This window comes from Carassius carassius, chromosome 17, assembly GCF_963082965.1.
Source record: "Carassius carassius chromosome 17, fCarCar2.1, whole genome shotgun sequence".
In the NCBI taxonomy this organism is placed as follows: Eukaryota; Metazoa; Chordata; class Actinopteri; order Cypriniformes; family Cyprinidae; genus Carassius; species Carassius carassius.
In genome coordinates, this window is record NC_081771.1 from 26,156,201 (window position 1) to 26,180,005 (window position 23,805).

At 38.0% G+C, this 23,805-nt stretch overlaps 1 protein-coding gene across 1 annotated transcript; it reads right to left on the reverse strand.

Annotated features, from left to right (window-relative positions):
• Positions 1–238: 238 nt before the first annotated feature.
• LOC132161425 (serine/threonine-protein kinase 24-like) lies at positions 239–19,438 on the reverse strand. Its single transcript, XM_059571453.1, has 11 exons — positions 18,759–19,438; positions 14,960–15,190; positions 9,321–9,377; positions 8,983–9,091; positions 7,700–7,857; positions 7,307–7,492; positions 6,948–7,093; positions 5,590–5,707; positions 5,438–5,500; positions 2,047–2,192; positions 239–1,157 (listed from the first exon to the last, which is right to left on the reverse strand). The coding sequence occupies exons 1-11, from the start codon at positions 18,798–18,800 to the stop codon at positions 1,118–1,120; spliced, it is 1,296 nt and encodes a 431-aa protein (XP_059427436.1). The 5' UTR covers positions 18,801–19,438; the 3' UTR covers positions 239–1,117.
• Between the last annotated feature and the right edge of the window lie 4,367 nt (positions 19,439–23,805).

Genomic DNA, 23,805 nt, shown 5'->3' on the forward strand with positions numbered 1-23,805 from the left:
AATAAAAAAATATATTTATGCCTCACAATAACAAATATTTTGCCAGTAATCATGATTATTTTGAAATCATTACATTTACATTTATGCATTTACCAGATGCTTTTATCCAAAGCGACTCACAGTGCATTCAGGCTATACATTTTTTTTTTTAACAGTATGTTACTACTTAAACAGTAGTACAGTACATTACTACTATATAAGATTGATTTTGCTCACAAACAGACAAAAGAAACATTAGTAGGATCTCAAACCTTGAGTAAAACCCTTTAATTTCTTATTAAAATTAACAGAGCACCCCCAAAAATGTACATTTGATAAAAAGGCAAGGCATTTCAGTAATGGCCATTTCAGAGGCTTGATTTTTAAATATTTACCTTTTCTTTTGTTTCTAACAATATCTACAGAAGCTCTTGGCCATCTGTACACAGTGATTCATTTGCAAAAATCCATCATCTCTTTTAAAGGTCTGTAAAACTGACTATATACACAGATTTGTACACAAATCCAAACATAGCGCCCTCTGTCTTCCTGGATGACTGGTCTGCTCGTTGCAGATTACCTGAGATTTCAGCGTGAGAACTGCAATCTCCTTCACATCAGGGCTCGGATGAGCGCACACACTCCGACAGACATCCGTCTTCACACATGCATTTTGTTCAGAGTCATGCACACTATCTTGTATTTTGTTTAGGGTGGAGGAGGAGGTGGCGACGGGCCGGGCTCCTCACCCTGTGATGGCATACACTTAATGCATTCATCCAAAAGCTTGTGTAAGATAACGCAAAATGACCAGCCTCCATCTCGCTCTGTGCTTTAGCCAAAGGAGTTACATCTACACTTTGTCCATTGCTTAAGCGGTCTCCATTACAAACGCACTATTACGCATACACACGCACACACACATACGCTCACACTCCAAAGAGTGTTCCAGGAGATTGAGATTATAAAAGAAAAGTGACACTAGGGGAAGCTTGAGGAGCTTGATAAGTTCTCTTGATAAGCTAGTGAAGGACAGTTGGTCCTCCAGGGTAGACGTCACAGAGTCTGCTGGTGTCAGGATTCGCTGAGCTGATGCTGGGGGGCGGGACTGAAGAGAGACGGACAGGCTATGGAATAATCACTGGTGCGATGAGGATGATGTTCTTCCCCTAGAGAACCTACAGGTAAGAAAACCAAAACTGAAGAATCTGCGCATGAAGGAAGCTTACGGTAGAGGTTTTATTTACTATTCAGAAATTATTTCTGACCATTACATCAAAGCAAGTACTGTCTTAAAAGCACTGAAATGTTGCTGAAAAAAAAAATATATATATCAAGGTTTAGGGTTTTTTTATTGTCTGGTTGAGGGTATTTTAAGTATATCATTTTATTCAGCAAGGACACACTAAATTGATCAAAAGTGACAGTAAGCTTTTTTTTTTTTTAAACAAAAGAGTGATGTTTCAAAGAAATGCTGTTTTCTTGTAAATGTTTTACCCATCAAGGAATCCTGAAAATGTATTATGGTTTTCATCAAACTATAAAGTAGCACAACTGTTTCAGCATTGATGAAAATAATCATGTGACATTGAAGACTGGAGTAATGGCAGCTGTAAATGTAGCTTTGCAATCAAAGGAATACATTACGTTATTGTTTTTTTTATAAAATAGTAGTTATTTAAATTGTAATAATATTTTATAATATATGCTCAACATTCAAAAAACATTTAAAAAATGGAATAAAAAAATGATTTCAAAAATATTTTGAATTGTAGTGTACATTTTGAATGTTTCATATTCACCCTCACTGCAACTTCTATTTGTTAATGACATTTAAGTTAAATTAGTTGCTTTTATTCTAGAGAAGGCACATGCATTGTGACTTGTAATTATACCAAAATTATTCCAACTGTGAAGTCTACAACAACAACAACAACAAAATGCGAGTCATTTTCTAATGCAACTAGGTTGTGCACAGTTCAGAGATGACAGTTTTATTTTTAGGGTGAACTATTGCAATAAAGAGCTATATGAGGTTTGATCAGTACTGTAGTATGCTGTCCTTACCGCTGTAGCCTTTGAATAAGTTGGGCGACCATGACATCTGAGATCCCTGGATATGCCTCCTCAGCAAGAAAAATGGCCTCTCCGAGCTGCTCCAGAACCTCAGGTTTTACCGTCGCTGCTGCAGCATCTCCCGCCCCTTCCTTCAGCTGAGGACACACAGAATTTGACATGCAGCTGACGCCTTTATCCAAAGCACACTTATCATAGAGACAGCATCCTTGGTAGTGACAGCAGTAAGAGACCTTAACCTGCAACCTTACTTATACCAACTCAGACCACTGCAACAGTAGATATATTATGGTACCGTGACAAGCCAATTCAACATGAATAACATTATTAATCCAGTCAATGTGCCTCCGCATGAACAACACAGGCCTGATTTCATCTTCATGGATGACAATGCCCCAGCTCATCGAGGTCGCATCATCAGGGAACAACTGCTGGAGGCTGGGATACTACAAATTGAGTGGCCTGCACTTCCTCCAGACCTGAATCCCATAGAAAACCTATGGGATCAGCTGAGTTGTTGTGCAGAGGGTCATAACCCTGTACCCCAGAACCTCAATGACCTGAGGGCAGCCCTTAAAGTGTGGAACGCCATGCCTCAGCAGACAGTAAGTCGACTTGTGTACAGCATTTGACGTCATTTGTCAAGTTGCAATTGACGATCAAGGACACATGACAAGTTATTGCGACATTGACTTCACCACTGTTGATAGCATTCTGGGAGTAGTGAATATATATATGTGTGTATGTGTGTGTGTGTGTGTGTGTGTGTGTGTGTGTGTGTGTGACCCTGGACCACAATTTTTCTAAATGAGAGACATCATCATTAGGATCGGACAATATTTGGCCGAGTTAGAACTATTTGAAAATCTGGAATCTGAGGGTGCAAAAAAATCTAAATACTGAGAAAATCGCCTTTGAAGTTGTCCAAATGAATTCTTAGCAATGCATATTACTAATCAAAATTTTTTGAAAAGTTTTGATATATTTACAGTATGAAATTTACATGTAACACGTTCTATACTTAATATCCCAATGATTTTTGGTTTTGTGGTCCAGGGTCACATATATGGTGAAATTCATGTTCAATCGGATTTAAATCTGGAAATTGACTTGGCAATATTACTACATTATTTAAAAATATATTACAACCCGAATTCCGGAAAAGTTGGGACGTTTTTTAAATTTTAATAAAATGAAAACTAAAGGAATTTCAAATCACATGAGCCAATATTTTATTCACAATAGAACATAGATAACGTAGCAAATGTTTAAACTGAGAAATTTTACACTTTTATCCACTTAATTAGCTCATTTAAAATTTAATGCCTGCTACAGGTCTCAAAAAAGTTGGCACGGGGGCAACAAATGGCTAAAAAAGCAAGCAGTTTTGAAAAGATTCAGCTGGGAGAACATCTAGTGATTAATTAAGTTAATTGATATCAGGTCTGTAACATGATTAGCTATAAAAGCTTTGTCTTAGAGAAGCAGAGTCTCTCAGAAGTAAATATGGGCAGAGGCTCTCCAATCTGTGAAAGACTGCGTAAAAAAATTGTGGAAAACTTTAAAAACAATGTTCCTCAACGTCAAATTGCAAAGGCTTTGCAAATCTCATCATCTACAGTGCATAACATCATCAAAAGATTCAGAGAAACTGGAGAAATCTCTGTGCGTAAGGGACAAGGCCGGAGACCTTTATTGGATGCCCGTGGTCTTCGGGCTCTCAGACGACACTGCATCACTCATCGGCATGATTGTGTCAATGACATTACTAAATGGGCCCAGGAATACTTTCAGAAACCACTGTCGGTAAACACAAGCCGCCGTGCCATCAGCAGATGCCAACTAAAGCTCTATCATGCAAAAAGGAAGCCATATGTGAACATGGTCCAGAAGCGCCGTCGTGTCCTGTGGGCCAAGGCTCATTTAAAATGGACTATTTCAAAGTGGAATAGTGTTTTATGGTCAGACGAGTCCAAATTTGACATTATTGTTGGAAATCACGGACGCCGTGTCCTCCGGGCTAAAGAGGAGGGAGACCTTCCAGCATGTTATCAGCGTTCAGTTCAAAAGCCAGCATCTCTGATGGTATGGGGGTGCATAAGTGCATACGGTATGGGCAGCTTGCATGTTTTGGAAGGCTCTGTGAATGCTGAAAGGTATATAAAGGTTTTAGAGCAACATATGCTTCCCTCCAAACAACGTCTATTTCAGGGAAGGCCTTGTTTATTTCAGCAGGACAATGCAAAACCACATACTGCAGCTTCGTCGTAGAAGAGTCCGGGTGCTAACCTGGCCTGCCTACAGTCCAGATCTTTCACCTATAGAGAACATTTGGCGCATCATTAAACGAAAAATACGTCAAAGACGACCACGAACTCTTCAGCAGCTGGAAATCTATATAAGGCAAGAATGGGACCAAATTCCAACAGCAAAACTCCAGCAACTCATAGCCTCAATGCCCAGACGTCTTCAAACTGTTTTGAAAAGAAAAGGAGATGCTACACCATGGTAAACATGCCCCGTCCCAACTATTTTGAGACCTGTAGCAGAAATCAAAATTGAAATGAGCTCATTTTGTGCATAAAATTGTAAACTTTCTCAGTTTAAACATTTGCTATGTTATCTATGTTCTATTGTGAATAAAATATTGCCTCATGTGATTTGAAAGTCTTTTAGTTTTCATTTTATTAAAAATTAAAAAACGTCCCAACTTTTCCGGAATTCGGGTTGTATAAACTTTTGTAAAACCAAATTGTTCCCTTTGATAATTAGGTTTGGAGTACGTTGATTTGTCGATTGTTTTAAATTGTGCTGAATACATATCGAGATGGAGAAAAATATCTTTACCATTCAACATACTTCTATTACATAATATGTATCATAATATGGCCTACTCTAAAAACAATCATCTTGTGGAGTCAAGAGTCTAGACTACAGTGCATTGCACTCTCATGAAGAGCATGACAGGAAATGGAAGGATTTGTCCTTGAATGAAGGAGACGGTGGAACAAATTAGTGTGCAGTCACTTGTCCCTGGGCTTTTTTCCCAGCATCCCACTATTTTCCGCTCTCCGCCTCAAATACCTCATTGCTCCATACTGATTAGTAAGAGGCCTGAGGGAGTGACGGTTGCCTTTAAATGATGCTTTTAAGACATAATAAAGCATTCAAGGGCCACTTTTAATCTTCACACTGATATCTTTTTTTATACCAGTGCTGAAGCTAGACATCCTATAGTGAGCGACACTGGTGAAATAAAGAAATGAGACCAATGTGTGGCCTCACTGCTGGTAAGTACAAATACAAATCAGCATTTAAACCTCAGTGGATTTCTGATTTTGGTATTGAAGCTTCTCGTGTGGAGGTGATGGATATGTCTTACCTCAGTTAAGACTGGAGTGATGACAGTGGACAGACTCTGGGACAGAGGCCTCTTATTGGGCTCCTGTGGAAGAAGAAAACATCACACAGTGAGATAAAGAAACCGCTTACACAGCACAGCAGTCCGATGTGGCCTTGAGCTCAGTCACCTACCTCCTCTCCTGTTGGACTGGCTCCGTTCTGCAGCTTTTTTGGGTCTTTCTCTCGAATTGTGAAGATCCAGTCATCACTGCCAAATTCATTCCCACCAGACGCCTGGCCATCCGGTTCCCTGAGTGGAACAAAGACACAAGAGAATATAAGAGGGATCCATTGAACACAAATAAAAGAAGGACAAATGAAAGTTGATGCATCAGAAATAGGGATGTTCATTTCGGTTATTTTTCCTAACCGACAACTGACGCTCGTTAACCAATTATTATCCGTTAACTGACAAGATTATTTTAAATTAGAATTGAAGTAAATTAGAAAGGATGCGTTTCTGTGACCCGTTAAAAATACTAACATTTGTTTCCTGGGGATTCATTTACATGCACAAAAAGCAACAAACAGAACATGAGGATTCACAGGGTCTTCATATCGCATCACGCACCTGCAGCTCTTCTGGGAGCGAAGAAAAACATAATAAAGCTAGGCATTAGGCCTATTTCTGAATGAAATCATAAAATGTGACATTAATAGGCTCCATGACATACGTTTTTTTTCTCTCTAAAAAAAATATTTTAAACATGTAACGTAGCCTATTTTAACCATGCAAACCTTTTTAAATATTTTGATAAATTACTGAAAATAAATAAATAAATAATTTTGTAAACCGTTTAACTGATTGAATTAATCTGTCAAAATTCTTAGCAGTCGGTTAACGGTTAAAATAAACATCCCTAATCAGAAATGTATACGCTTTTGAGAGGGCCAAACACAAGCAGGGGAGAAAAACTTTAATTGTGCAATCTAGATTATGTTAAAGACAATTATTTAACTTTGATTAGTTAACTGAGCCACTTTCTAACAAATGACTGTATAATGGAAGCTGTTAACTCTTGTTGACTCTTTAACCTTGGAGTAAAGAAATCCCAGATTATGTTCTTAGATCTTTCAAATTTCACACTCTTCATATTTGTAACTACTAACCTTTACTGGGTAGTAAAGCTTTAAAATTTCACACTGTATGTTGGGTTAACCTTAATGTTTTCACACATACATTCTTGCTAGTTGCATTAACTCAGGGTTGAAAAAATAAACATTTTGTTATTATTTCCTCACTCTCATCTCATTCCAAAAGTCTTGACTATGTTTCCATGTTTTTTTATCTATGCCAATACAATACAGTATTTGAGGTCAATTTTAGGTCAATAAAAAGGTAAATATCCTTTTACGTTCCACAGAGGAAAGAAACACACACTGTTAAGGAACAACATGAGGGTGAGTAGATTATGACAGAAATATTTGTTGGGTTGATTATTTCTTTAACATTTCTAAACAGCATTTCAGTTGTGCTTTGAGTTGCGTACGAGTCAGAATCATCGGAGCTGGACTCCGCTCGGGACTGTTCGGCCTTCCAGCGCTTGTATCTGTCGATGAGCTCTGTCAGATAGGATGTTTTCTTCGCATAGCGGACGATGAGCTTGTGTTTCAGCAACTCTTTGGCTGTCGGTCTCTGAGAGAAAGATTAAAAACTATTAGATGGGTCCTTTGAGTCCCAAAACTTCAGTTTTGTCTTTTGATGCAGATGCAATTATAGTACATGCCTTGATAACCATGAAAAGATCATGACCCGAGTAGCAGAAATAAAATAAGCTGTTCTGCCATAAGGATCAGTGAACCAGACAGGAGGAAATGACCTCTGGGAATCCCTTATGAGCATACTCACAAAACTGGGCTCTTTGTTTAGACAGGCCTCGACAAACTCTTTCAGAGGTTTGCAGTAGCTGCCCTCCAGTGTAGGGGGGTTGTTCTTTGGAATGAGGAACAGCACCTTCATGGGGTGCAGATCGGAGTGGGGCGGCTCGCCTTTAGCCAGCTCAATCGCCGTGATGCCCAATGACCAAATGTCAGCCTGGCAGGAAAAGCAAAAAAAAATTATGTGAACGGGCAATGTTTTCATGCCAGGTCATGTGGAAGTGGAACAGTCATAGCTCATCTAAATGAATCATATGGAAAACCTGACAAGATATTACAATTCCAAATCCAGAGCCAGACGTCTGGTGCAATGATGGATTTGTAGCTAGCAAGTCAGTCTTGGCATGTCTACAGTGACCCTCACCTTTGAGTCGTAGGCAGACTGTTTGATGACCTCTGGGGCCATCCAGAAGGGTGTGCCCACAAACGTGTTGCGTTTGATCTGCGTGTCTGTGAGCTGACCGGCCACACCGAAATCTGCCAGCTTCACTTCCCCTTGCTCTGACAATAATACATTTGCAGCTGAAAGAAAGAAACAAGGAAAGGAGGTCAAGTGTGCAGAGTTAGTTATAGTGTACCAACAAACAGTGGGGTCTGGGAATCCCTCAGAGGTGCCAAAGTTGTGCTGAACAATAACATTTGACATAATGCACTTTTAGAGCCTTTATAGTTTTAACATTTCATACTGGTAATGTGTAAAATATTAAATCGTTTTTACTGAGCAAATTCGATATTACCCATTTATTATGATTTCTAAAGAATAGTCAGAAACCAGAAAATTAAATCTCATTACTGTATTGACAGAACTAATTTTAAACAGTTTTGTGAAAAAAAAAAAAAATTACTAAAATAAACTAAAGGATTAATATTACATTGTCAACTTAATAGCAAATATTTATTTTACTGTATGTAATATTTAGTTTTTTACCAGCTTGCTTTAGTACAATGGCAATATAATTTTGGAAATTTTTATTTCATTTTGTTGTCTTAATCGTATATGATAAATATCTGGATGATCAATACATTTTAAAATATCTGTACTTCAGCCTTTTAACATGCTGAACCCCCCCCCCCCCCCCCCCCCTAAATGCTAGTTTACACCAAAACAAAACAAAACAAACATTTGGTGTGACAATTTGATGTAATAAAAATTTTAGTTTGAAAGAACTGCTGTAAATGCCTCTGTTCAGACCAACCATACATTAGCATGCCATCATAGAGGCAGATTTTCTTTTATCTTTTATTGCAAAAAAAACACAAAAAAAAAAAAACACAAAAGTGTGTTCTAATCTTTCCATCACAGTGCGAATAAAACTGTCCGACCAATATAATCTGCATTTTAGTCAAATGTCAGAGCAGCTGCTGTTACATAAAATCATACAAAGCAATAACAGCAGACTATTTCCATGAATGAAGCTGTACAACTGATAATGTATACTTGCTACTAATTATTTATATATGATGCAAACCCAGACAAAACCTCCTCAGAAGTGTTCAATGTAGAAGCTTGGTACTTTGCATCTCGGTGGACTGATAAAAACTCCAGAAAGATGCAAGGAGAACTTAAAATGTTCTCTTCCATTTCTGTGTGCAAGATTTATAAGATGGTCGTTTAAGGTCAAGATGACCTTGATTCTACAACCATACCTTTGATGTCTCTGTGGATCTTCTTCTCAGAGTGTAGATACTCCAGGCCTTTCAAGATCTCTCTCAGGATAGTGGCGATCTGCGTTTCGTCTAAAGCACCAGGCTCCAGCTGAAAGTGAACAATGATTAACCACAAGCCCTGGCTGATCATGACAACAACAAAATACATATAATATTGTATAAAACAAAAAATAGTGATATTAGGTTCAAAACTAATGTGTGTGTTTTAAATTTGTGAAACCACATCTTTAAGAGGAAGTCATTACAAACATCACAAAAGCTTCATAAAAACATTACGATCTTTAAGGTTGATCAAGAATAAAAGTTCTGCATCGTACCAAATCCAAGGCAGATCCACCACCTAAATACTCCATGATGATCCATAACTTTGTGTCCTACAGCAAGAGAAAGATAAAGAGGAATTGGATGTTGAAAGGCGAGAAAAACCCATCAATTCACAAATAAGCAACAACAATTTTTCCAGAGTCGGGGCTTTTGCTAGTGAGAGGGTAAATGTGTAATCCTAATCTCTCCTTTAATTTGGGATTAGCTAGACTGAGAGAGAGGGAAGAGTGAAAATTGGGTTACATACCTCCCACCTCACATGATGAGCTTAGAGTGAGAGAAAGTGAGCCTGTATGTGTGTGGAAACTGAAAATGAAGAAGCACGCCGAGAGCCTCTTAAAAGTGAGCGATTAATTTATTGCACCTAATGGTTCACCACAGCGCAGTTACAAAGTTCTTTGTGCTCTTTCATCTTTCTGTGCAGAGCGCTTTTTTTTCTGTCTCTTCACACCTGAAATAATTCATTTATGCTCTACTGCACACTGCAGTGCTGGCCAGTCACACGGAAACTAAGTTGCACTTTTTTTTTTGGTATATGCTCATACGACCCCTAATCCTAATTACTAAACTTCGCTGCATATCTCACACTAGGGATGGGTGATCTTCCTAAAATATCATATATCAATCTTCTAACACAAAAAACAAAATCTGAATTGTAATCTTCCCAATTTTGAGATGTACTATCGAGAATATCTAACAAGCCTGATTACTTTTTTTTTTTTTTTTTTCTTCACCCCCCGGCTCTTAATGCATCTTATTTTCTTCTGGAGATTCAGTGAATGTCTGAACCTTTTTTAAAAGTTGTGTTTGAGTCCCTCAGTTGTCCTCAGTGTGAACATTTTTCTGAAGAACAGTGCTTAGTTTAACTGTTCAGATCAAAGAAGGGACTAAAAACAGTCGTGGATCATCCAGGTAACCACACACAGTATTAAAGGGATACTCCACCCCAAAAGGAAAATGTTGTCATTAAATCACTCCAAACCCGTAAAAGCTACTTTCATCTTTGGAATACAATTTAAGATATTCTGGTTGAAAACCAGGAGGCTTCTGACTGTCCCATAGACTGCCGAATAAAATACACTGTCAAGGTCCAGAAAAGTATGAAAAGCATTGTCAGAATAGTCCATCTGACATCAGTGGTTCAACCGTAACGTTATAAAGTGACGACAATACTTTTTGTTCATGAATAAAACAAAAATAACTTTATTCAACAATTTGTCTCCTCTGTCTCTCCACATCACCATAGCGCTATTTTGGAGAATATGAGCTGAACGCAGGCAGCTTACGCTCTTCTGTGTCAAACGTGACACAAGTATACGTTTTCTATGTGCATTTACCCGTTTATTTGAAAGAAAACTGCGCATCCTTCTCGTCGCTTCATAACGTTACAGTTGAACCACTGGTGGCAGATGGACTATTCTGCCGATCCTTTTCATACTTTTCTGGCCCTTGTCAGTGTATTTTACTTGGCATTCTATGGGACAGTCACAAGCCTCCCGGTTTTCATCCAAAATATCTTAAATTGTGTTCTAAAGACGAATTAAGCTTTTACAGGTTTGGAACGACATGGAGATAAGTGATTAAAGACAAAATTTTCAATTTGGGGTGGAGTATCCATCTTTAATGGGGCTATTTTTTGTCTTGTGGATTAAATGTAAACATTTTATGTAAAATATCTTACTCAGGACAGTACCAAATAAAAAAAAAGAACATCAGGCTTATGGGTTATTTTTCTTCAACTATTAAAGGTTATTACGGAAAGTGAATGAAAAAAAATGAAAATTGTGAACTAAAATAAAATTGTGCACAAACGACTTGCTGTTTGAACAAGCAGTTATAAAATGCTGCAAATTTCAGTGGTTAAAATCCAGGAATTTCAAGTGGAATCTATGCAATCAGTCTTAAATACAAGCAGCGATAAAGTGCAGCAAATTTAGTCATCAAAATCCAGTAACATTAATTGTAATTTACATAATCGGGTATTTCACACATGGGTGAAACATTTCCCCCAAGCAGATTTTGCAACAAGTTCAAGTCGGTCACACAAATTCGACGCACTGACCAACAGAGGGACGCTTTTATTGGAATTGGAATTTACGTAATCGGGAATTTCACACATGGGTGAAATATTTCCCCCAAGTAGATTTCGCAACAAGTTTAAGTCGTTCACGCAAATTCGCCGCATTGACCAACAGAAAGCCGCTTGATTTGAAAGTGCCTCCTGTGTGAACTGTCTTTAAAACACTGCAACAATACTGAAAATAAACAACGAACCTATTTTTCCCCATGAAACCTTTACAAATTGTATAAGGTGTGGTCTTTTGGTGGGGGGGGGGGTCTGTCATAAGAATTATCGTACTTGTCCTGCAGTGTAAATAATGTTACAGAAACTTCAGGAGGTGGGATCTTTTTAATGTGGGACAGTAAAAATGCACCTAGAAACCACACAAAACATCTAAACAACCAACCAGGATATCTTGGCAAGATCCTAAGCCATTCGGAACAACTTAGCAATGGATTAGCAAACACTGCCACAGTTAATTAACAGTGAGTTTTGCACAGGCAGGAAAAGGTACCTAGTTTAAAATCTAAAGAAATAAAAACGGTAACATGCTCTACAATTTTAACCAGTTATTTCACTCCCTGTTCATCATTACAGATCTTCAAAGTAATAGCTTACGCTAAGCGCTCTGTTTCTCTCCTAAAAATACATGTCATGTATTTTCCCCAGGCAGAAATTACAGCTGCTATCTGTGCTTCTCTCTTTCTGGCTAGCAGCTTTAAATACACAACAAAAGAAATGTGACTTCACTATGGTTCCTTTGAACTTGAGCATTCATTTTCTGCTTCCATTTGTGACACTGGGGCTAATTCAGCTTAAGTTTAATGTTGAGAATCACAACTCCACATGGGGCATCAAAGATTATGAACATTTGGCGCATGCTGTGGCCGAGGAAGAGAGACCGTGAGACAGAAAGGCTGAAATGGTTTCAAGGCTGATTTAAAGAACACCCACACACGCTAGTTTTACACTTCTTCACAGTGAGAAGTGGACTGATCATGCCGCCTGACGGCCTGCCAAATAGTAATAAGGTCATCGGTGTGAGCTCAAGTCATGTTGATCTGTCTGAATTTTACATCAACCGAAAAATAAAGAGAAATGTGGCATGATGTTTTTACTCTCTAACAGCTTCACTTTACAAACCCTTCAAAAAGGTGCCATCACACACAGTAATGTAGGCCTATGTAATACAGGAAGCACATTTCCCTAATTTTGCTAACAAGCATGGAACAAAACATGGTCAACTTCTCATAAATATGAACATGAAGCACAAATACATTGCACATCAATCTACAAATATAGCTGCAATATTTTTAACTAGGAGTGGTAGTTATATGGTACCAAAAATGTGCTTTTAACTACACGTCACTACAGACGTTGACGTAAATTTCATGAACTCTTAAGTTTCAAGTGTTCATGCCATCCCTAATACAAAATGATAACTTTTGTGAGTTGAGCAATCCATTAAAAAACAGATCCTTAACACTCGATTGCTCATGAATCAGACTACACTGGTTGTGCTTAATGTTTGTTCTGTGAGGTCAGCTCAATCAAGATGCAATTTCCTGCCATCATTCTGAGGCTTGTTGATATTTTATATAATCATTTTCAATAAAGACTTTGAGTAAAACATTTATTTTGTGGTGGCACCATAGATTCAACCCTTCAATTTAACAGGGTTCATGTGTGAAAGGATAAATGCTCGGCTTACATAAAATATACAATTCAAATATTTTGAAATCTCTATGCAACATTAATATATTTATTCACTAATGTTCATAATGTTAAAACTAAACTGTTCAAATATTTCAGTAAAAATAATGTCACATGATGATAGTGTTTTTTTTTTTATAAATGCTGTATTTTTTAAACTTTGTTGCAAATTGAGGATACTTGAGTGAACAATGACATCTGGGCAGAACTTTGGCACAAGTTTCTTAATGAACTGACTTTCTGTAGCACTTCACATGGTTTTGATTGGCAGTTCCCACAGATCTAAGGATCAAATTGTTCCTATTTCCTCAAACCTAGTTTCAGTCATCCGTAACACTCTTCTCTAATCATTTACTGTCTAGTCTCGAAGTTACCACGTTTTCTTATTTGCAAACTTCAGATGAAGCTTCTTCTTTTTCTTTCTGTTTACAAGGCCCACAACCAAGTATGCTCTCCACAGTTTCAGATGAAACTGCTGTTTGGCATATACTATTGAACAAAGCTGCCAGTTGAGGACCTGAGGGGTCTCTGTTCCTCAAACTCTGGTGTCTTCTTGCTGGCATGCATCTGGGCCAACTCTTTCTCTCTCTCCTGTTTAAATCCAGTATGCCGTTTTGATTCAAGACAGTATTGTACATTTACAGATGGAAAGGCCTTCATCTCTCTAAAGAACAATAGACTGATGAGCTTCTAGAGAAGCCGATTCTTTGAAGCCAAAATTGGACTATAGAAATGTCAGGGAACTGGCATCTCTTCAGCAATAGAAAAAAAGACATTGTGTTGCCAATTCCATACTTCATTAAGTAACACAACTGTTCTCAACTGTGGTAAGATAAACACGTTTCTCTAGTTCCAAATTAGAAGCAGAAAAATGACTACTTAAGGATGGAGGGCACAGTGTTTTCTTATAAGCTGGAGTAATGAGGCTTGGAAATCAGAGGTTAAAACTGAAAAGTTCACCCAAAAATGAAAATACAATCATCAATTACTCACCTCCCTGTCATTCCAAACCCATATAAAACCCACATCATGCAGTATATGGCAAACAGCAGCACAACTGTATTTGCTTAATGCACAAAAACAAACCTAAATGGTTCTTGCGGAGGCTCCAATGTGCTTGCATGACATGCAAGAACAAACCTCATGTCAGACAAGCACTTTAGAGATTATGTTTATCATATTTGATGTGCTCTATGCATGTCCACTGATCAATGTTTATGTGATTAAAAGCCTAAATTAAATATGCTCATCATAAAAAAACAATCGTGTCTCTTCATAAGACTTCATAAACTGCTGGATTCAGGTGGACAATATTCTTACGAACCTTTTGATGCATCAAAATTTTGGACAATTGAGGGACCAAAATCTCTCAGGTTTCATTAACAATATCTTAAAGGGGTCATCAGATGCACATTTTCCACAAGTTGATATGATTCTTTAGGGTCTTAATGAAAATTCTAAAACATAGTTTGGTTATAATTTCTCAATGTTAGTGTAAAACAACACCAGTATTACCCTGCCAAAAACAGCTCTTTTCAGAGCAAGCCATTTTCTTGCATGATGCTTTAAATGCAAATGAGCTCTGCTCTGCTCGCCCCCCCCCCCCTCTTCTGAGCCGCTCTCTGAGAGACTGTTTACTTTAGCCGCATTAATCGCAAAACTTGCTAACTAGCACGTTATAAGGAAAGATGATTTGCGACCTGAATGAAGCCCTATGGGTTCCAGCCTGTTCAAGTGGAATTCAGTTAACACAGGAGATATCACTTCTCCTAGAGTGCTCTGTGTCATCATGACCTACATCCTTTAGGTCACAAGGCATGACCTCAAAGTGCCTTTTTGTATATGCTGGCCACTCACCTTTAGGTAGGAACCATAGTATTTCGTGACAAAGGGACTGTCGCACTGGCTTAACACTGTGATTTCCTGCTGAATGTCTTCAATCTCATCTTCAGCCTCTTCCAGATCGATGTTCTTGATGGCCACAACTTTCTGTGTGCGGTTGTCGATGCCCTTAAACACCTCTCCAAACGAACCCTTACCGATTCTCTCCAGCTTAGTGAACAACTCCTCAGGATCTGCTTTTAAATTCTGGAAAAAAGAACAAAGACATTGCAGTCTAGGCCTTCAATTAGTTTTATGGAGATTAAACAATTTACTAATTCATGCAGTACTGATAAATCAGATGAAGTGGCATTTAAGGGTAAGAATTTCATACAGAAAAGAGCCTTGGGCCTAGTTAGTTATGGTTAAACATACTGCAGTGGTACTTCTGACCAATCTTTAAATAGGCTTTTATAATTGTTTGGTTTGACTAGAAGATCTCTGAAATGCTAGGACCAGAGTACGTTTGAGAACTGAAGCACATCTGATTGGGACCAAATTTCCCAGAGGTCTCAGCCATGACCCTGAACTTCTCAGATCCCCGAGGCCTTCTTAAAGGAAACACAGAGAGAGCTACAAACAGTGTTGACATTATTAGCATGAGGCAGTTCATTGCAGAGTCAGCAGTGGTTAAACTGAGCAGCACTTGAATAAATAACAGCAGAACTAACTAAACCTCAAAACTGCTCTGGGTTTAACACTTGCATGCTAACTTAAGCCCCCAAAAACCATCCCAAACATCACCAAGATTATTCAAACCGAGCAAAACAAACCATGCTAGACTAACCGTCAGTGGGACCAGAATTTAAGACAATCCTGAACTGCTGCCGCACACATCCCCTGAGCACGCAAAAATTCACGACCTTAAAATCCTCCAAATCTCTTTTGCTAGCATAAACTCTAAACCTTTCCGAACGCAGAGCTACATTAATGCTGATCGCAACAGCAGAACAGCTTGCCCAGTTGAGTATTAGAGGCGCTGCGGGAGGTACACACAGGCACGATTTCATGGGGACCTCATAAAAGTGTGAAATCCAGTTAAATGGATGACGACAGAACCGATCGTCCACAGCAATAGAGCGCCAAAGATTCAAGATGAAAGCAAGCAGATTTTGCCCAAAGCCTAAAGTACATTATTCTAATGCCTCATACCTCAGGGTACCGTGACTAAATGCAAATCTGTTTAGGGATATCTTGACCATGCTTTGATACAAGGCTGAAAGGGCTGATTACCTCTAGCAAAGGTTTAGCGTGATTGAAGATGTATTTTCCATTTCATTTTATACAAATAGCATTGGATTATTTAAGTGCTTCTGAAACGGTTTCATTACCGTCCAGATCTTACCTTTTGACCCAATACTGTTTAACATAAACACTTAACAGTATTAAAATGGGAATCATTTTCATTAATGTGCAAAATGATCAAATCAACTCATAAGCTGGATAGAAAAACTGATCATTTAGTTTTAGTATCAAATAAATGCTGTGCTTTTGAATTTAAAGAATTATTCAAAACATATAATCACAGTTTCCACAAAAATACAAGCGTTTTAATTGTAATAATATTTAACAATATTAAATTTCTTACTGTATTATTTATACCGATTAATTCAGCCTTGAGGAATTGTTGCATATTTGTGTTCATTATTTTCATGGATAAGACAGTCTGTCCTTGTTTGCATCGGTCTAATTTGGCTAGATATTACCAAGGGAATTTACAACAAAATGACACATTTTGAATTGGCAGACAAATGTATTTTTTTTTTGCTGCTATTCTGGGTAGTTGCATTTTTTCCTATGCGTTTCTCAGCATTTGAACCTCCCAGAACAAACTCAGCTGAGGACCACTTTAAATAACACAAATCAACCGACTCCAGCACAACAAAGCAATATATCTAAAAAGATGACAAAACTCTTCAAGAAAGAGGGAAAATGAGGCCAACAGTAGTGATAAATGACGAGTCCTGACAAATATCTTGCAGACCGATTGCCAATCTGCCCTGTCAACTAGTGATGCTATCCTATGAACACACACAAATCGATTTTCTCATACACAGATGATTTTCGCACGCCTTTCCTAAAAGCGCACACACCCACAGAGAAGCCCTTTAATGCATCACTCAGAGATTCATTAGCTGTCATCTACTCGTAATGCTGATTGCTCGTCTACACTCCCAGCTGATCTCTGTAATCCTGATCCCAATGCACACTGACAGGTGTAACAGCCTACAAATTCTTTCAGAAGGCCACGTCATCCCTTGGCTCCAATCTGTGTTTGTGTTTTAGGGAGCTGGAAATTCTGAGGCCGGCCATATGAAGTGTGTTACAGCCAGGTGAGAGAGCATGCGGGCTTCTGAAATGTTCCTAAAGGATGACCACCACAATTCCCCTGTGACCCATAAGGAAATACTAGAGAAGGAAAGCTTATTTCATCACTACGCTCTCAGAACTGGTGACTTGTGGCCCTCTCTAGATGTATGTGACCTCCTAATTCCAGTTTTCCTCATCTCACATGGACTCTCTTAGGGTTTTAAGGCCTCTTTAAGAAATGGAGGTTCTTGGCCAACAATTGCTTCCTGCATTTTCAACCTAAAAGAACGATAAGCCATTTCAACTACACGGCATGGCAGATTGCTCTCCTATCCTGAGGGCAAACCAGTCATATGCCCCAGCATGAATAGAGACCCAACCAAGTGACCCAGTTATGATGACTACTCTCTGGAGACATCTCTCCATCGCTCATCGCCCTCTTTCCTTTTGTCTCTACTCCTTCACTTCACGTTTTCCCTTCTTTCTTGATTCTTCACTGGTACTGTCCCACTTCATACATGATCACGGTTCATAAAGGACATCCCAGAAAGCTTACAGTGGTGCTAATGCTCTCTAGAGGGCAAGAACATGAACATTATAATAGAATGACCCTGAAAAGGGTCCTACATTTGGTACTGTCCTACTTCATACATGATCTTGGTTTCATAAAGGATGTCCCAGAAAGGTGGCGTTAATGCTCTTTAGAGCTAGAACATAAAAATGTTAATATTTAATGGAAATGCTTTCTAAATTGTTGCCCTCCAAGCTTTCACAGATGATGAAGGACTCAAAGCCTCTTCTCTTAAGCATCATATTCGCTGTGTTTCTCAATAAATATCTGAAATACAGCAAACCACACCTAATCAATATGTACACCAAAACCAATATATATACAAATATATTATTATTATTATTATTAAGTTTAAAAAATGTAAAACCAAACAATACAATAAGATTAAATGAAATAAATCACTAAATAAATGTATTAAAATAAAAATAACTTAAAATAAAAGAATCGAAGAGCACAGTACTAAAGCAGAAATTATTTAAAACTGCAAAAATTTCAGAAAATTTTTGTAAATTATATTTTTCATTAACTTAATAATAATTAAATAACTCACAGTATAAATTGGTTATGTGTGAAAATACATAGCTGCCTTTTACATTATTAGAATGGCACATATTATCATATTTGGGGTTCCAGTGGCATCTACAAGACTGAAAACCCCTGAACAACTTCATGAGTGTTCACCCTATCACTTCACCAATAATATAAATACTGAATTACACAAGTTTATCTTTATTTAACAAGAGAGAGTCAAACAGATTTATGGTCTTCTGCAACTTATCAGAGAGTGGAAACTCTTATGCATATGAAAGTGAGGGATATTACGCTTTAAAAACCTTAATATGTCTAACAGTAGACTTTAAATAAAAGATGGTGTGTGTGTGTGTGTATCATTACCTGCATCCCAGGCAGACTGCCCTGCACTGGAGAATGAGCCATGGCGTCACTTTAACCACTAAAACTGGCCAGCAAGTCAGCAAAAAACACTGTTTCCGGACAAAATACAGCTAATGCACCCCAAGATCCCGTTTGCCAGAGTTTAATGCGGTCTTAGATATTTTACAGCTGGATAATGGAGCGAAGAGCATCCACGGGAGGACAGAAAGTGCATCTGAAAGATGACTGGCGTGAAAACCTCTCCTCCACTTCCGCAGCTTTAATAAGAACTGCTGCTCTTTCTCGCGGAAATCACCGCGAACAACGATCAAAACAGCGTCGATCGGACTGATCGCGGAGCTTCAGTCGATGTAGCGTGCGATCGGATGTTGGGACGCTCTTTTGATGACTCCTGGAGTGGGTTTTGGAGGTTCATGCAGGCCAGATCGCTCGTCAAGAGTTGATGGTCCTCTTTGCGCAAACGGATTTCCAAAACATAGCGCAAAAACATGCGCGCGTTTGCGTAAAAATGCCCCGGTTTCGGCTCCTAAAACAGATGCACGGAGCATGAACTATACTGCGGATTGATCGAGGAGGTGGGTGGTGAAAAACCCTACTTGTATGAACTGAATAAATGATGTTGACATCCTCACTTCACTTCCCAGCTGGCCGCCATCTTGTCCGTGCTGTCACCGGGACATCAGGGCGGGTCCGGACGCGTCAGATCCCGCCCCTGCAGGAGAGGGGAGGAGTTTGTTGCTTAATATGTGACCCTGGACCATACAACCCAGGGTCAATTTTTCAAAACTGATGTATTGCTTTCCATTGATGAACTGCATGGTTTGTTAGGATAGGACATTTTTTTTGGCTGAGATATAACTATTAGAAAATCTGGAATCTGAGGGAGCAAAAAAAACTAAATATTGAAAATTTATAATTTTGACCAATACAATGTATTTTTGGCTATTGCTACAAATATACCTGTGCCACTTATGACTGGTTTTGTGGTCCAGGGTCACATATGCCAGGTCAGTTCACTTCTCATATGTGCATTACTTTTAGTGTAAATCTATTTGCAGTGTTGGGAAGGTTACTTCCAAATTTAATAGGTAACAGATTACAAGTTACCCTATTTAAAATGTAATAAGTAGCCTAGTGTAACAATTTAAATTTACTTTAAAGTATAATGTAACTGATTAAATTTGATTATTTTTATTGCTTTTCTAAATTGCTAACAAATGTTTAAAAATAATTTTCAAACATTTGAAGCATGTAGGGTGAGGTGAACCTTACCATCACTGATTACTGTCAGACTATCAAAATCCTTCATCACTTGATATATAATATTACTATCATTATAAGTAATAATACTTATAATATTTACATTTTAAAGCAGCCACTATAAGAGTTTAGCACTTCTTTTTTACTTTGATATCATTCTGTGGTTAAATGCAGATTTTAAATCATAACAAGAAATTGTTTAATAGCTATGGTGTTTTTAAAAACAAATCTTTGCATAGACCGTAGACACTGCATCTAACAATGCCTTGGGGAAAAAAAGGCTAATCTTAAAAAAATAAAGCATATACATTAGCCCAAATAGGAATAAGTTATCCAGTTATCGAATAATCTATTCTGTGTCCTAATTTCCTGAAACACTGGTGTACTGCAACTGATAATAGTAACATTTAATTTGTAATTAAATTACATAACACTGTTACATGTATTTATATGCAATTACATGTTACTCCCCAAAACTGTCTATTTATTTTTGACTTTTTATTTCTTTTCTAGGTCATACTTTAGGGACTAATTCTCACTATTTACTAACTAACTATGACTTTTGCTTAAATAAACTCCTAATTTGCTGATATAGTTAAGTTAGGTATGGGTTTAAGGCATCTAAAATATGGCGATGCAGAATAAGGCAATAATATGTGTTTTTCAAATTTTTTTGAAACATCCAATATGCTAGTAATTAGAAAGAATTAGTCCCTAAACTTAAGTGTAACCTTTTACTATTCCTTTAATGTATATATATATATATATATATATATATATATATATATATATATATATATATTAGTTTGTATATTAATATAAAATTTAAATATTTAAAATTGCTCAAAAATATTTTTATTACTCCACTGATTCCGAACAGTTAGAATATTTTTCTATTATTTATTTAGTATTATTTTTTTTTTTTAAATTTGACGAGCTTAAATCACATTGAGAATTAGCGACACCTTTTGGCGACAGAAGAACAAGTACTTAAAAGCTACCACACCAATTATACCGCTAGATGTCGACCGTGGTTTATTTTTTAAATTGATTCCCCATTTCTTCACATATTTCTGTGATTTAGCTCATCGTTGTGTATTCAGACATGAACTATATAAAACCTTTTAAGTTTTTTTTTCCCAAAAAGTCACATGTGAGCATTTCTCATTGTAAACACACCCTTTGATATTTTACGTTTCGATTATTTGATTGATTCTGGATTAACACATGTGAGGATGAAAACTCCCCCCCCTCCCCATATTTCAGAATATTATTTACTTTGCATAAAAGCTGAACTGTATGCCAACTCACTTTATCCAAGTCCATAAGCTTTTCAGTTCAACTCTTTATCTTCAGAATCTCTATTTACTGGAATGCTCGGCTGAGCTTCACCTCCTGAGGCATCAGATACTTCTTCAACCGGGCCTTATGCTGAGAATAAAAACCTCCTAATCCTCAAACACTCTCAAATTCCTCCAGAGGAGTTCTTCATCGCAAATCTGCTCAATTTTCTTCAAAGCTCACCCAGACCTGTGAAAATTGGGTGGATATTTAGTGTGGACCGATCAAAACAGGCTTCAAGTGCACCACCCTCGACCCATATACCTCCCGCACACACCTCTAAAGCAGCATGTGGATCTGTAAAATGCAGTTTTACAGGCCAATAATAAAATGTAAAGTTTCCCACAGGCTGGGGTGTTATGTCAATCACTGACAATGTTTACAGACCAATTCCCTGGGTGCTGCTTATCTACTCTTGGGCCTGAGCAAAACGTTTCTATTCTTCTCTTTCTTTTTTCCATAATTTCCCTCTCTGCCACACACCCATAAGATGCACCCCCTCTCTGTGCGACAGTGGCTGTGCCCATTTAAAGAAAATGGCTGCATTTAGACCAATCATGTCTCTATTAGATTAGGGACATGTATAAAGCTCCATTTTAGACCCGTTCACAGGCATCACAAACAACAGAATAGGAATCAGAGGTTAATTATATTTTAGAAAGGAAGCATGAGGTAAACAATTCACTTGAATATCTTGGTTACATACGTAACCCTAGTTCCCTGATGGAGGGAAAGGAGACGTTATGTCGTGATTACATAGGGGGTTCACTTGGGAGCCCCAATCCTCTCTGACTTTAAGAGAAAACGCCTATGAAATTTGGCTAGTGGATTTTGCATACCTGAGCCACTCCCCGTGCATACAGGTATAAATAAAATAAAGCGTCTGCTAAATGAATAAATGTAATGTAAATAGGCGTTAGGTGTAGAGTAGATACGTTTTATGCCGAGGAGCCGAGAACTTGTCCCTGGTAACCAGCAATGGTTCGAGGTTGTGGCATGGGGAAATAACATCTCTGTTTCCTCCATCAAAGAACGAGGGTTATTTACGTAACTGAGACATTTCCTATCTGTCGGTCACTACAAGTTATGTCATGACAACATAGGGGGTCCTTGGAAAGCACCACAACCTGAAGTCCGTCAAAACACTATAGCACTGCAAAAGTTGACAAGTAGCCGTGTTTCAGACAAATGCTACGGAAAGGTCGTAACATTCCCAACGCCCCAGCACAAATTCGCTGACCTTGGCGCTCGTAGGGACCAAAAGGTGAGTACATCGCTGGAAATAGCCAAGCCGCTGTTCCTATGAAATAAAAATTTTTCTTGCATTTACATTTAATCATATTGCAAGACGCTTTTATCCAAAGCGACTTACAAATGAAGAAAATGGAAGCAAACAAAAACAACAAAAGAGCAATCATATACAAGTGTTATAACAAGTCTCAGTTAGCTTAAATGCAGTACACGTAGCAAAGGCTTTTGAATAATATAATAAATAAAAAGAAAACAGATAGAATAGAAAAAGAATAAAGCAAGCTAGTGTTAGAGGTCTTTTTTTATTTATAATTATATAATAAATGAAAAGAAAATAGATAGAATACAAAAATTAGAGATTAGAAAGGTAGTTAGATTTTTTTTTTTTTTTTTAGAATAGAATTAGAATAGTGAGTGGTAAAGTTAGAGGGTCAAATAAAGATGGAAGAGATGAGTTTTAAGCCAATTCTTGAAGATTGCTAAGGACTTTGTTCCGAGGTCACCGTGGCCACCAGATCCAGTCTGTGTCCAGATCAGAGGGTCACTGCAGTCACCCGGATCCAGTACGTATCCAGACCAGATGCTGGATCAGCACCTAGAAAGGACCTCTACATCCCTGAAAGACAGCGAAGACCAGGACAACTAGAGCCCCAGATACAGATCCCCTGTAAAGTCCTTGTCTCAGAGGAGCACCAGGACAAGACCACAGGAAACAGATGATTCTTCTGCACAATCTGACTTTGCTGCAGCCTGGAATTGAACTACTGGTTTCGTCTGGTCAGAGGAGAACTGGCCCCCCAACTGAGCCTGGTTTCTCCCAAGGTTTTTTCTCCATTCTGTCACCGATGGAGTTTCGGTTCCTTGCCGCTGTCACCTCTGGCTTGCTTAGTTGGGGACACTTCATCTACAGCGATATGGTTGACTTGATTGCAAATAAATGCACAGACACTATTTAACTGAACAGAGATGACATAACTGAATCCAATGATGAACTGCCTTTAACAATCATTTTTGCATTATTGACACTGTTTTCCTAATGAATGTTGTTCAGTTGCTTTGACGCAATGTATTTTGTTTAAAGCGCTATATAAATAAAGGTGACTTTGACTTTGACTTTGACTCAGCTGCTTGGATTGAGTTGGGCAGGTCATTCCACCAGGAGGGAACATTTAATTTAAAAGTCCGTAAAAGTGAT